Genomic DNA, 15,450 nt, shown 5'->3' on the forward strand with positions numbered 1-15,450 from the left:
TGTATCTTCCCCCCCCCAAAAAACCCCTGAAACCACCACTACCCCCCTCCACCCCCTGTGTGTCATTGGGATCATGAGGAACTGCCCACCCCTACCCCATCCCCTCCCTCCTCTGTCTACCCCCTCTCTCTGAACACGCCTTTCTGGAGGGCAGACTTCTATTTATACCTAGCGGGGGACTGACAGTTAACCTTTTGCACTGGGGGAAATTTCTGGGAGTGGGGCCAATATCTGTGGGCTATTCTGAATGAACCCCTCGTCCTGGGAGCCTCTCTATCTCCATCCATCCACTCATCCACCAATCCATCTATCCATCTATCCATCTATCCATCTATCCATCTATCTATCTATCTATCTATTTATCTATCTATCTATCTATCTGTCTGTCTGTCAGGACGATTGAGCGCCACACGCCACCTCTCTCTTCCTCCTTCTTTCAGTCTCCTCCTCTTCAGGCAGAATAATTGGCCTGGCTTCAACCGCCTTTCATTTCCAGCCACAGCAAACTGAAAGACTCCATTAGAGTGCCTCCTTATTGCCAAAACACCCCTCCCTCTCCTCCTCCTCCTCCTCCTCCTCCTCCTCCTCCCCTCCCGTCTCCCCTCTTCCTCCCCTCTCTGTCCTTCCTTCAAGGCGAGGAGACAGGCCCGGGCCTATCTGATCTATTGATTTGAGCCATATATAGGCCAGACTCTCCAATTTCTTCTCCTCGCAGCACCTTTGTTGTTTAGATTGTGTCTGTTATCGAGCCTCTAATTTGCTGAAGCGGGTCGACTGCCACAAAACATGAAGACAGTGATGTCAACATTTAACAACTCTTTAAATTATAACAGGCTGTACATAACCTACCCGCTGTAAAAGTCACTTAAAGATAACAAGCAGAGGGCCCCGCCGGCGGGTCAGCGAGTGCAAACACATACTGCGCAGCCAAATATCGTTCAGGTCCACAGAGGTGTACTTTAAATTCTGGTGGAGGCCCCAAAGTTTCCAAAGACACCAACCAGTTTGCTGAGTTTGTGTTATTACCTCATTAATAATGTAAAGATTAAAATTCTGCGTTTGGATTTCTTCTCCCAAACTACACAGTCTTCAAATACGAGGGAACTTTGTGTCCTTTTCGTGGATTAATTCAGTTTTTGAGACTTTTCTTGATGCAGGACAATGTTAATTGTTGATTGGCGTGGTTAAGAAGTATGTATGAGAAAATGTTTTCATACTCAATGATACACTTCTTCTCTGATTTCAATATTCTATTTCATAGTTTTGGTTTCATGTGCGTTTACAAGCTGACAGGCCGAGAAAGAAAACATCAGATCGTCAGTTAACACATGAAACTGTTAGAAGAAAGAAAGAAAGAAAGAAAGAAAGAAAGAAAGATTCAACAATTTGGGTCAAATATAAAACCACACACGACCTTGAACGCCCCACATTTATCATATACAATCCCTTCTATTAACACCTTTAAGCCGAGCACTGACTCAGACTGTGTGTACAGGTGGCCTGTCTCCCTTTCACCACAAGTCTCTGCCTGTCTCACACATTTACAGGACGTCTTGACACATTTTGGGTCCTCCTCCACTGGCCTGAGTTCAATGTCAACAACTTATTTGAATTACATTAAAGCGCACACTGTGGAGAACCCTGCAGTATGATATGAGAGTACAGTGCTGTCGACTCAACAGTGATTGCTTTTGTTACCACCAGATGACAGTATTTATCCTCGCAGCTTGTCTGGACATTATTACCATGACATCTGTGGACCCCTAGTGGAGGGACAGGGGACGGCAGTGTCTTGCAGGGGCCTGATGAGGACTAAAGATAACATCAATCCCAAAACCACATACAGAGGGTATTTACTGACTATAGGCTGTATAGTGAATGCCCAAATGTTGCACAGGAAGAGGAAAACTTTAGAAAAATCATATTTAAATGCTTTTAAAAAATACAGATTCTTCCTTAACCGCTGATGAACATAAAAATTCAGATTCAAAAAAAGATAATTTATTAAAGAGTGGCAGGGATATTATTCCTGGAATATTTATCTCACACTGCAGCGAGCGGGGCAGAGTCACATGCATGATAGAAAAGGTCAATGAAATGGATTGAGTGTGGAGAAAATCATTGCACACTCTTATTTCTCTGCCAAAAGGTCTTCAGTGGCATTAATGTCCTGCTCTCTGTGATATATAATGAAAGATAGTGTGTGTGCAGGCGTGTGTGTGTGTGTGTGGGTCGTTTAGGTCTACTGAGTCTTCATTACACCAGAGCTGGGTCCACTCCTGTCCTCTGCCCTCGCTCATTGCCTCTCCCAGTGCCGGCCAGGAATAATGAATTACAGTGGATGCCATGGGGGGGCTGAGTGAGTGGCTCAGAAGTGGACTCCATTTTAGCTCAAATTACCTCTCAGATCCCATTCAAATGGCAGTCTCAGGCTGCTCTCTGCCTTCTCTGTGTCCCTGTCCGGGCTTCAAATTAACTGTTCACACCTTTTCTTCATTTAAAAAGCTCTGGTTCCAGCTTTTTTTTTTTTTTTTCTGGTCATTTCTTCAGTGCTTTAGGTTAAATAAATAAAAAAAACACACCCAGAGAAATCAAAGAAATACAAGCAAAACATGTCAGGGGGATAGGCTACACATACGGCATCATCTTTAACAGTGTAAACAACAGTTCACGTCTCGGTGGGATTTATCAGTTCAGTCAGTCGTGCTCAGCCTTGTGTGCCATTCCTGTTGATTCCTCTTCTTCCTCCGCAGGACAATAATAAATATGACAGCATAAACCTCAGGTGATGCCACATTATGCATGCCATCCAAAACAAATCCACCCCAGTGTAAATTAAACACACCCAGTGCATCTTACAGCCCAGATCAGGCTCTGTAAATCGAGCCGGGTAATAAGAATAACTGAATAAAAGGTAATGGAATAAATCAAGGTGAGCATTTCCATTGCATGATCCATCCTGAGAGGCAAAAAACAACAAACATGTATTTTTGTGGAAACTCAAACAGGGGGCTCTAAACATGTAAACCTCATGTCAATCACGCTAATTCCTTAGTTTAGTACAGATAACAAAAGATTTAAATATAAAGGGATGCTCTGGAAGTCTGGATTATTAGGAAAACAGACATTAACGCACTGTTTCTGTCTTATTTATGGGTTTAATTGTGCTAATTAAACATATCAAAGTATCAAACAGCCATTCCATAATTCAGATTATATCCTAAAAAAAGGCCAGAAACCTGTTGTGCCACACACAAACACACACACACACAAGCTGATCTGTTCATGGACACACGCATCCAAGAAAATATGTCCAACGTTGTCAAAGAATGCTGATATTTGCATAATCCAAATCATGCTCGCAGCCCTGTTTAGGATGCACTAAAGGTCGATGTTTGTCATGTTTTAATTAGTCTTCATTAGTAGGCGTAAGAGGCATTTCTGGGGGAAGCAACAGGCATGCAGCCTATTCATCTCGCTGCTGAGAGATGCACAAAGTTGGCAGGCTAAATCCATCTGGGAAAGTTATTGCGCCCCGAAATGGCCTTTGACAGCGCGCCCCCCGATAAGTGACAAATTCACAACATATCTGCGAGTAGGGGGGTAAAAACAACTCAGGTGCACGAGCGGAGGGGTGAAAGGGACTCCCGTCCGTCGCACATGGCGCTTTCAGGGGAGTCCAGCACTATTTTGGCGAGTTTTTAAACAGCGCACAGGGCGCGATGCCACACAGGGAGAGGGGTCGAATAACCGCTTATGACTGACCTCCTTCCACTATAATTAAAGTTGCGAGCTGGACCCAGAGACATAACAGAAATTGTTGCTCCCATTTGGGAGGAAATAACCTGATGGCGTGCTGGATTTTTTTTTTTTTCTTTCTTTCCTTCTGGCCACTTTTAGTCAGACTTGTTTTAAAACATGTTCTGTGAAAAGTGCTGAAACTGGACAAACGCACCTTGCAGAGATTTATTGATTGATTGCGCAAACTTCTTCCGCTTTTGATTTGCAGGATTTTGTTTGCACATGCATGTTGATGGTTTACTGCCCTGCCTGCTCTCAGTGTTACACATTTTACAAGTTTTTTTTTTTCTTGCAGCAAGTGCTTTCCACCTGTCCCTCCTTCCTCCACTTGCTCCTTCCCTCCCTCATAAATTCAGGAGCTCGAGACAGGTGCACGAGGCATTTAGACGATCCCAAACCCGTAAAGCATCCTGGGAGCACAAACTTTAAGGGCCACCGTGAGTGAGCAGCAGGTAGACTGCGGTGCACCTTTCTTTTTTCCCTTTTTTCTATAACGTGACTTCTCTTTGTGGCTTCATTCATAAATAAATGCCCCCTTCTTGTCCCTCTCTCAGCTCCCCCCCTCTACACCCTCCCTCTCTCCCTCCCTCACCCCCTCCATATTGCATGGTAGCCTATTTGTTCTGTATGACTGAGAATGTAAACCCATTAACCTCACGGAAATAGCCACCACGTGTAGTTCATTCTTTGCTGTCACAAGTTAAGACGTCCCGACATGTGAAAAGTCCTGCCGAGCAGCTGGGAAACTACAGTAGGAGAGGAGCGGTGAAGGGCCTGACACCAGTTGACTGTAACGCGTTATAACAGCGCGTGCGTACGGAGATGGAGGCTGACAATACCTGGGAGGAAATCCTTAAGAAAATAAAACTCGTGGATGACTTTTACGCTTTTATTTTGACATGACAATAAGAGTAACGCGCCTGGTTTAAAGCTAAAAAGGGAATAATTTGGAGATAGACTAGAAAAAATAAGGATTAAAGTAGGACAGGATGTTTAAAAAGCTCCTTTCACCTCCGCTTTTAAATAATTTTTCAAAATAAAATGAATAAACTGGACAGGTGTTTTCAATTTAAAGCTATTTACGTTTGCGAAATTAATAATGTCCCCTGTTTGTTTTGTGTTAAGTTCACGAACAGGACTTTAATTTCTTTTTTAGGGTACATTATGTTGTGTTTGTGATTTTATTTCACAATAAAAGACTTGGAAATTGCACAAACGGGCTCTTCACAGTTTAATGTTACTTTCAAGGACGCCAATTTGGGCTCGTAATAATCCCTTTCAGGCTGGATACTCAAATCACTGACTTTGTTAAAACTATATTTTCCACTGCCAGACTTCGGCCGGGCCAGGAATCAATATTAACTTTTATAGATTTTATATTTAAGTGACTTTTATATCGGTCCAGCATCCAAAACAACTTATTTAACCACAGCTGCTGAAATGTTTTCCCACTTTTGTGTCTCTGTTTCAGAAAAAAAAATATTTTCCTTTCTAATTGGATGCACATTCAGACGATTGTCCGGCTGCTTTGTCTGGATTAAATCCCCTTTTCTTGACATTTGAAGATATATTAACTCATTTTTATTTATTTTTTTTAAAACAGTGACTTTCCCGCTAAACGTTTTCCTCATATTAGTGAAGCGTTCAAGAGTTTGCTGATGGGAACTCAGCTGCATTCAATTAGCCTTCATCTAATTTAGCCGGGGCCTTAATTGCGCTCAGGGTGGTGCAGTTGTTTGTGCTAAGCTCTGTTTGAGACTTCTGTGGAGAAATGCGAGCCGGCTCCTTAAGAACAATCCCAATTCAAATGAGACTTATCTACGCCAGAGCGATCAGACGGATTAAGAGTTATTAAAACCTATAAAGGGCTGAAAACCAGAAGATTCAGCAGCCCCGAAGTCCGCTGCGAGTGGCGACTCCAGAGGATTTCTCTGTAAACACATTCACGGGGAAAGAGAAACATTATATAGACATCATCTACATACAATGATGTGCGATGAGCGAACAGTGGAGGGGATGGAAATACATTTAAATGGAGCGTGTTGATTGTTTTACCTCAAAAATAAAAAGCCAAATTGAAGTTTTTATATCACGTGTTGACTTTTGGGAGAATAAGAAGTAGGTTTATATACATGTTGCAGTATTTCAGCCGGATTTGAGCAGCAGGATGGAGCTTTAGTATCCTATAAAGCAGGCAGAGGTTCGTATTTCACGCTGGAAAAATAGCCATCTTGACTCAAGCTGCAAAATAATAATTGCATTTCTTTTAAATCCACTTTTTCTTCCCCCTCCCCTCCGTAAGTTTCGTGTGATTTGCACATTTTCTCCCCCCAAAAACTCAACACGGCCACCACTTTCTGGAAAATCCACTGGCGCATTTGAAACAAGCGGAACTCCCTTCTCAAATCCCAGAATTTATTTTTAAATTCGTCTTATTTCGAAACTAATTGACTTTTTGCAGTGTGGACTCCACGCAATTAGGCCCGCTTCTAATCTTTTCTAATTCGGCCGCCATGCTCTTGGCTTGACCCGTGATACAAAAAAAAAAAAACAGGGGGCAACGAGCTTCCAGGCCCACAAAAGCGCACACAAAAAAAAAATCATACAGGATCATCACATAGGAGAAGACGTGCTTTCAGGTTTTGAAAGGCACAGGAAGCTGGAGGATTTGGTCCGACCCCTGCATGGTGATATCTTTTAGAGACCCCCATTCATCTGGAGGGGAGGGATGGTGACCGGGGGAGGGAGGGAGGGAGGGATGGAGGAGGAGGTGGTGGGGTGCTGCTGGGGTATAGGGTGGAGGGGGGCTCAGGGTGCATCTGCAGAGGTCCCACCGCCCTCTGATCTGTGAGCTGGCACACATCACGGCGTCCATTCACAAATCCTCCTTCTGCGCGTCACCTTTTGTAGTACTCCATAGTACTGAGCGCTGGTGACGTGTAAGACAATCCTACCAAGGAAAATACAGAGGAAAAAAATAGGTTATAGGAACTCAAGGACAGGGCACATGCGCACAATGCATGCGATTTATTATAGTAGTAGTAGGAGGGGTGTGTATGTATGTGTGTGCGTGAGGAGGAGAGGGATGGAGGGAGGGGTATATGTGTGTGCGCGCGCGTGTGTGTGTGTGTGTGTGTGTGTGTGTGTGTGGAGCTATAAGTGAATATGAAATAGACCCAGTTTCTGGATTTATAGGCAGAAGCAGGCGGACAAAATGTGCGCTGCCGGCCTTGAAATGTTCCCAAAACAAAGAATATTAACCCTTCCGCGCCGAGCAAAACGCACTTCTCCTGATTTTTTTTTTTTTTTTTTAAACAAACAAGAGAGAATGGAGAGGAGAAAACTGAGGCATTCACTTATTTAGCAGAACCTGACAGACATGACATGTGCGATAATCAATATTTGCTGCTTCCCTGAACAAGAACAGAATATATTCATGGAAAATAATAATTCTACACAGCCTGTATGTTTTAACCACAAGGCAGCACTCTTTTCAGATAGTGATATTAAAAAAAAAATATTAAAAATCATACGTTTAACTCACAATGAGGAGGTCGTGTGTGCGGAAATTAACAACAACGAAGGCAGGAATTTTCCCAAAACTTCATATCATCGATTTGTGATTTGACAAAAACAACAACAACAAAAAAAACAGCTATGGAGCAAATTATAAAAACGCTTAAATGTGAAACGTGGCAGAGCAGGGCGTCGATTTCTGCTCATATCTGAGGCGCAACATCACCAGAAACTGGTCGCTTTTTTCCCAAAAACGTCAGTCTCCAACTGCGACATCTCAGAATATTTCAGCAAAAATGCGAAAACACAACACGAGCACAGGTCTGAGAGTCACCTGAAATAAAAACACTACACACGCCTGCAGTGCAAGCGAGTGAGGCCTGCACGGTGAGCGCGTGCGTGCACGTTATAAAGCCACTATAACACGCTGGTTTGGATGGTTTTTCATCGTGTTACGAGCAAAAATAAAAATCTAGATTATTTTGGAGTCATATGTGCATTTCGCCGCGTCTGGACAGCTCAGACCTGAGCACAGATAATAAAAATAAAAAAATAGTGTGTGCAAGTGAAAGCTGCCATCAAAACATCATTATTATAAAATAACAATATTCCAGTAAACAACAAACATCCCAAAAACTGAATATGAACTGTCTCAAACAACCTTACAGCCGATATAAAGTAGGACAGTGAAACTACAAAGCAAGCGTGACACCAAAAACACAACAACAAGGCAAAACCTGACTCACTTTAGCGTCAAATGACAGATTTGACTTGACAATAAAAATATAAAAACAACAATATCATAGTATTTTAACCCGTCATCAACCAGGACAAAGTGTCCTACAATCATCCACAAGCAGAAAAGTCAGAAATCCTCAGTCAGTAAACACAGCGATGATGGTGACAGGACACATTCAGCCTTTTTTAACCAAAACAAGCCAGTCAAGACTCAACAGACAGGAGTGAAAAACCCCATAATAGTGGGATTATGTGTTTGTAAGGTATACACTGCAAAACAAAACGCACACACACACACACACATAGTCGAGCTTTCAGTATTACAAGCCTGTTGTCCTGCTGAAAGCTGCAGCACAGAGATGACTTCTGCACACTGGTGTTTCACCTCATTTCGAGGTGTGCGTAAAAATCGCAATTCTCGATCCACTGCCATCCACCCAGGCCTCGTTTTTTTTGTTTTAAATCGCGACTTCAAAACGGAAACAAGTGGATCAAGTGCCAGATGTGCCATATTTCTAAAGGGAAATAACATCCCAGGGCTCAACAGCAGGCTATTTGGCGTGTTCACGTGTGTGTTTTTTTGCAGTGCACGCAGCCTCTGATTATAATTCAGAGCCTGAAATGGTGTCATTTCCTCCAGACATCCCTGTTTTGCTGTGAGGTTAGAGGCCAAGCCCAGGCGGTAGCGGCCTGTCTGTGCCTCCATTGTCTGCTGCTTATTTAGCGCTCAACATTAATCTGCGCTTCCCCTTCACAAGTGAGAAACAATCGCAGCATGAGAGTGGCCTGTCTAATTACATCTCTCCCTGCCCAACTTTCACTCTGAGCAGCCCCGACGTGAGAGCTCGGACGGGCCCTTTTGTGGTGAAGACATGTGAGAGGTAGATTTGGAGGATAAAGGGTTTTTTTTTTTTTAATGCAGCGAGATGAGAAATAATATGGAAAAATAATATTCACAGATCAGCTTGGAGCTTCAGTGGAGCTGCGTGCCAACGCGCGTTTGAACGCAGGCTCCAGATTGAGCCCAGGCAAATATTTTAGCTAATAAGACTTCACTGTAATTGCTTTGCAATTTGCACAAAGCCTGTGTTTAACAAGTGAAAAGTCAGGGATGGCTGCAGGACAAAACCTGGCTTACACTCGAGCTTAAATTACAGGGTTTGACGTGCCACAAATACAAATTAAAACAACTGTTTTTGGGGGGGCAGCAGGTTATTGCTGCAGCCAAAAAGTGCACGTTTTTTATGGCAAAGCTAAAATAAATGTGAGTAACCTCCTCAAATCAGAACGGCTGACCGGCCTGTGATGCACGAATAATCACAACAAAGTACGCGTCTTGTGTTTCTATCGGACATTTGGATAAAAGTTGCTCCCACTGCCTAAAAACTAGAACAATGCACGCTTGCGTTAAGAAAAAAAGCCATCTGCCTGACTTTCTAACCGAATCGTTCAAAGGCTCCTCACTCAGTCTCAGTCCTGCAGCTCCTCTGGTCCTCCTCGATGCCCCCTTTTTCTTTTTTTTACGCGCAGCCCCGGTTCAAACGCCAGCGGAGAGCCGGCTGAGCCGTCCCTGCGAGCCCGGTGGCGTCCTGGGAGGAGGAATGGAAACTTAGTGCTGGTCAGCAAAGTTACTCAAAGTTTTGTCTTTGGCGCGACTCGGTACCCTGAGCACCGTGCACAAAACAGTTTGTTTGCATCACTGATTTCTTTTAAAGGGATATGGACCCAGTTCTTGGTCGACCGCAGCGTCACGACAGGCGAACATGAGAACATCAAAAATATTAAGCACACATCCTCGCGCGTTTCAAATCAGACTCTTTGGCTGTCACGTTGCAGGTTTTGATGCGTTTTTGTTGCCAATTATGAGGGAAGAGACGTGTCACATCAGACCCTCCTGCGAGCCAGAGTGGATAAATCTCATTAAAAGAGCCAAGAATGTGTCGCTACTGAAGGTTAAAATGGAGATAAATGATTTGAGATCAATTTAAAATTTAAAGAAAATGCAGTCACCACACCCTCAGTTCAAAACGTGGGCATACAGACGCGCACCAGGTCTGTTTTACGCATTTAACCTTGGCCAGGACAAACTGACTTTAAGTTACTCTGAGTCCAATTGTCCTTACAGGTGTTATAAAAACCTTTCATGCAGATTTATTTCCAACAGATAATAGTGCTCCCACTCTTGCCTAAATGCGGAATCTCAGAGAATATTCCAACACATGTTGCTTGAAAGATTTTCACGCCACGGGCCCCTAAATGCATCCAAAACAGGCGATTTGACCCTATTTTACAGGATCTCGTCTTCACGTGAGAATATTTTTTGCTTTTATTGCTTTAAAATTGAGCTGCATTGAAGTTAAGGTGCGTAAAAGTGTCCGAAATGAAACTTCCTTACATCTAATATATGTTGCAGTGCATCCAAATGAAGAAAAAACGCACTATTCCTCATTTTTATTGGGAATCCCTCCCTGCCCTGCGAGCAAGCAAGCAAGCAAGCAACCCCGGGGGTCCCCACAACCCACTCTGACGAGCGATGCTTCAGTTGTTTTCATAAACACAAACTAAAGCAACGCCGTGTTTATCTTTGGGAACTAAAACTCAAAAAAAATATGAAGTTGCATGTTCATAAACGTAGGTGAATTATCGGGGAGTATCTGGGAGCATGCACTGGATTTAAATTAGGCTTCTCCTCCGTCAGTCCAGGACTCTTTCCCTTTACTAAGGCGAGGATGGGCGTTTGTGGACTGCTCTGGTGTCTGCGTCACGTGGCCCGGTTTCTGCCATCCCATTGGTCCAAGGCACGTGTCTGGGAGGACGGTGGGAAAACGTCACTCGGGGGGCTCGTATTGAAAATAAGAACAAAACTCCAGAGTGAGAGTATTAGAGCATCAGTTTAGGAGCCTCTTTATTTACCCTTAGTTTAGTTTAGGCGTAGGCATTGCTGGGCACACTGAAATCGGATAACAATAAATTGGATGGTGCGCAAATGGCACATGTTTTAGCTCTGCGGTGTCAGTTGTAACCCGAGATTGAGGGAATATATGTCAAAAAAGTATGCTTTTCTCAGAGGACACTACCGCAAGGCTTTGCATGGTGTCCAAGGCACTCACTAGAATCTGAGTTTTATTTTTTTATTTATTTTACGCGTGCGGGGTTTTTTTTTTCGCAATCGTAATTTTTCCCCCCCGAAGTTCTTTGCCAATTTTATTGCAGCAGAGAGAGCGATAAAGGGGTTAAAGAGAGTAAAGCGGGGAAAGTGAATCAGTATGGAAGAAAATGATCGCGGCAACAGAGACGTGGTGGAGCGGCAGGAGTCGGCGGATGAATCCAACAGAGCCATCCTTCCCCTCTTACAGGCGCCGGGGAACCTGCAGATCCCTCACCGGGTCACCAATTTCTTCATCGACAACATCCTGCGGCCGGATTTCGGTCGGAAAAAGGACGCGGGCGCAAACCGCGAAGAGAGTAGCCTGGCATCGCGGGAGAGCCACAACAGCCCCGCCGCCCCTCAGACCGAGCCAGTGGGGAGCACGGTGCCGGCGGAGGGGACCTCCACTCCGCACACGGTTACCGGGGCCAAGAAGCCCGCTATAGCCGCCGAGGAGCCCCTGAAACCCCGCGGGGACAACGGAGACCAGTGCCTAAGCTCAGACTCAGACAGTTCCCAAGCCAGCTCAAACCCATCATCAACGTCTCAGCCCATGCTGTGGCCAGCCTGGGTCTACTGCACCCGATACTCGGACAGGCCTTCTTCAGGTTGGTGGCACCGTGCATGCGTTTTACTCTATACCGTGTTCTCGGTAACCTGAAATACCCCGTAACACTGACCCCGGATGCCTTGACCGACTTCTCCCGAGTAGAGCAGAGCGAAGCGTGCAGAGCTGCGCAAAGAGGCAATTTATCAAAAATAAATGCATGCACAATTTGTAGAAATATTATTTAACGCACAGGACAAATCGCGTGGTGGACTGCATGTGCACGATTCCCCTCGTATGATGTAGGAAAAATATGAAAATCAAATATTAAAAAAGGCTTTTCGTGCGAGTAGGGAGCAGGCCTATTTTAAAATGCACGAAAGCGAAAAAAATATTTCTTTTAAGCCTCCAAACTTCCCTGAAATATTTATATTTTAACTTCTCACCAAACGCATGAAAACATTTTTTAAAAAACAGCCATTTTGGGCACTTTTACGCACGGATTTTTCCTTCACTAAAATGCTCTTATTCAGGCAGCCTCCTCGCGAATTTCCTCGGGTTATGAATATGATAATGCTGGGGTCCTACATACACCAAACACAAGCGCGCTGACAGGCTGAACGTCTCCCAGAGCATCTGCAGCTCTCCCAAAATAATATCTGGGGCTCTTTTCGGGGCTGTTTTCGCTCCTCCGATGCGTTTGGCGAGTTGTGTTTGGGTTGGAATTAAATATGCATCTGGTGTCACGATGGACGCTCCCACAGCCCGACGTATAGAGACTTTTGTGGTGTTTTTCCTAATGTTTACTTATAAGAAAACACACGTCACAACTCCTCAGGCCGCCGTGAGGTTAATATGTAGTGTGTATTTTCTTAGTGTCCATCAAAAGTGGAGTACAACTTGTTCTCATGCATTATGTAACGCTGTATGGAGTGGCGTAGGCGACTACTACGAGTTGTAGAGCTGCACAGTTTTGATACACACATACACACACATACACACACACACACACACACGAGCTGATTCATCAGTATAAAGCCTCGGCCTATGTTATTGTGTCATTAGTGTTTCGCACCCTGTTTGGAGCAGGGGACCAGCAACACACTCGGTCCGAAGCTTCAGCGAACAGGCCCCAGATTGGAAAATTAATGTGTATCCTCAGATTCTCTTCACGTTTGCTCATCGAGGAGCTTTTCAAGTGGCCCACAAAAACAAAAAATGCAAAGCAGCTGCACTCAGATGAATCCTCCACATCCAGCTCACCTGCAAAACAGAGGCTGAAATGCGTCAGCGATGGTTTTTGCACTGTTTTCCTATTGGTTAATAATTCCTTATTACTACACAGTGTCAGTGTGTGTGTGTGTGTGTGTGTGTGTGTAAGCGAGGAAGAGGGATAGAAACAGGGAGGGAGGGGAGGTTTTGCTTCTTGGGTGTTTTCTTCAGTGGACGTGTCAACATTTTACAATCAAACCTCCTCGGGTTTTCTGGGTTTTTTTTTTACAAAATGTTTCAGGGAAACTTATTTTGTTATTTTTTTTAAATACAAAAAGCTTCTTGTGACAAATTAACAAAATGACAACAAACGTCCGAGAAGCTATTTGTTGACTAATTTCTCCATTTTGGAGATTAAAAGAAGTTAGAAAACCTACATGTTCCTTTTAAATCAGCTTTACGCGCAGGCTTTTGGTTAATTTGTAGGATCTGTCGTAAATGTAAAGTAGTAGGATAGTATAGTAGGTATACGTGGGGTGGCCATTTGAATGAGAAAAGCTACAAATATATATTTTTCATTTATGAAGTTGTTTACAAAGCAGTTTCTTTCCGATTATCGCCATATTAATGACCAATGTATGTGTCTCTGTCACCCCACCACCCCCCCACCCTCCCTCTCACCCACTCAACAGGGCCAAGATCTCGCAAACCAAAGAAGAAAACAGCCAGCAAAGAGGACAAGCGACCACGGACGGCCTTCACAGCAGAGCAGCTGCAAAGACTAAAATCGGAGTTTCAGACAAATCGGTATCTGACCGAGCAGAGGCGGCAGAACCTGGCGCAGGAGCTGGGCCTGAACGAGTCCCAGATCAAGATCTGGTTTCAGAACAAGAGGGCCAAAATCAAGAAGGCCAGCGGCGCAAAAAACAGCCTGGCCTTGCACCTGATGGCACAGGGACTGTACAATCACGCCACCGTCACGTCGTCGAAAGACGAAAAATCAGACAGCGATTGATTTCCAGAGAAGTCACAGCAGCCTCCTGACGAAAAACAACCTATAGTAGTCCTATGATAGATTTTTAAAGAGATATCACTGCGAAAGTCTACCTACAGGAATATTTAACGACACCACAGCAGATAAAAATACCATAAAGTTCTATACCATGACAGGAAATTAAAAAAATAAATACACAGTGAGGTCAGTGGACTGCAGAGGGTCCCCACAGGATTATTTAACGACACCACAGGTCTCTATAGGCTCCTATAGGAATATTATAGTGACTTTTCGTGATATGGGAGGTTTTGTCAAGCCTACAATGCAATAATTTCATCGAATAAAAGGGCCAGTGTGTAGAGTATACCAGCATAAATTGTTTAAAAAAAAAATAGAGAGAGATATTTCTGCAATATCACGTCTATAAAAGATGTTGTATAAAGGTATGTTTTCATTGTTTGTCGTCCCCCACCCCACCCTCCCCTCTCACCCACCCAACAGGAGGTACCAATGCTTACACCCTTCATTTTTTTTCTATAGGCCTACTGCTATCCATGATTGTCATCATTTTACATCGACACTAACTGGCACTTTCCATCCGTCAGTGAAGTGAAACAAAAACTGAAGTCCAAAGAATATTTTTCTGCTGCATCCAGGCTACTGTGAATTTAAATAAATGCTCACACGACTTTTTATTTTCCACGCTTTGTTGGTTTTTCCTTTGGTTGTGTTTTGGTGTAAGAAAAAGAAAACAGGAAAAAAAAAAAAAAAAAGAAGAAGAAATGGGAAGAGGAAGAGGGGAAAAAAAAGAAAAAGACAAAATGGACAAGAGGAAGGTGGTTTTTAATGAGTTGCTAATTGGGCAGACGACGAATTTTGATACGTTTTTTTACAAAGAAGAAACAAACAAAAAAAAGAAAACATCCACAGAGCAACAGTTTATTATCGCGACCGGAGGGAGGGAGCGGATCTTTTTCTAACGCGCCACTGAACTAAAATGCTAAGCTAGGCCTTGCTTTCCATGTTTGTGGTCGTCTCATAGCCTTTAAACTGATATTCGTGCGTATTCCCCTTCGTTATACCAATGCATCAGTGCAGCTATTATAGTTTTTAAAATAGCAATATGAATCATTCTTTTGTAGCTAAATGAATTGAAGGCTATAATGCTGCCTATTAAGTCACAGAACCAACTCTGTAGCATAAAGACAATGATGACAACCATTTTGCGCACTCTTTCGAGTATAGACTATAAAAAGCAGGTTATTGGATGTTCTTGTTAAATCTTTCTCTATATACAGTTTTATTACATATCCATATATCATAAAAAGAAGGCAAATCCGTCAGTGACTGTATTACAAATGTTGGAAATCTCTTATCGTTGTTGAAAGGACTTCATATGTGTATTTATATAGATTATATTGAGAAAAAAAATCTATCCAATGACCAGTGTTGCTTTAGAGTAGATATCTGAGGTGTTTACACTGCTTGTTTATC

General features: G+C 43.4%; 2 protein-coding genes across 3 annotated transcripts in view; one reads left to right on the top strand and one right to left on the bottom strand.

Annotated features, from left to right (window-relative positions):
• Positions 1 to 4,399: 4,399 nt before the first annotated feature.
• Positions 4,400 to 15,450, bottom strand: part of LOC311249336 (uncharacterized protein) — a 37,836-nt gene continuing 26,785 nt past the window's right edge. For both annotated transcript variants that reach the window (XR_014621154.1, XM_084340284.1), the window contains exon 7: positions 4,400 to 6,751. Coding sequence is in view for 1 of the 2 variants with exons in the window: in XM_084340284.1 (XP_084196410.1) it covers positions 6,677 to 6,751 (75 nt within the window). In the remaining variant the exon portion in view is untranslated. The remainder of the gene's footprint in view (positions 6,752 to 15,450) is intronic.
• Positions 10,510 to 14,739, top strand: en2a (engrailed homeobox 2a). The gene is made up of 2 exons (XM_084340282.1): positions 10,510 to 11,811; positions 13,655 to 14,739. The coding sequence occupies exons 1-2, from the start codon at positions 11,322 to 11,324 to the stop codon at positions 13,975 to 13,977; spliced, it is 813 nt and encodes a 270-aa protein (XP_084196408.1). The 5' UTR covers positions 10,510 to 11,321; the 3' UTR covers positions 13,978 to 14,739.

This window comes from Pagrus pagrus (assembly GCF_965226575.1).
Source record: "Pagrus pagrus genome assembly, chromosome: 20".
NCBI classification, from domain to species: Eukaryota; Metazoa; Chordata; class Actinopteri; order Spariformes; family Sparidae; genus Pagrus; species Pagrus pagrus.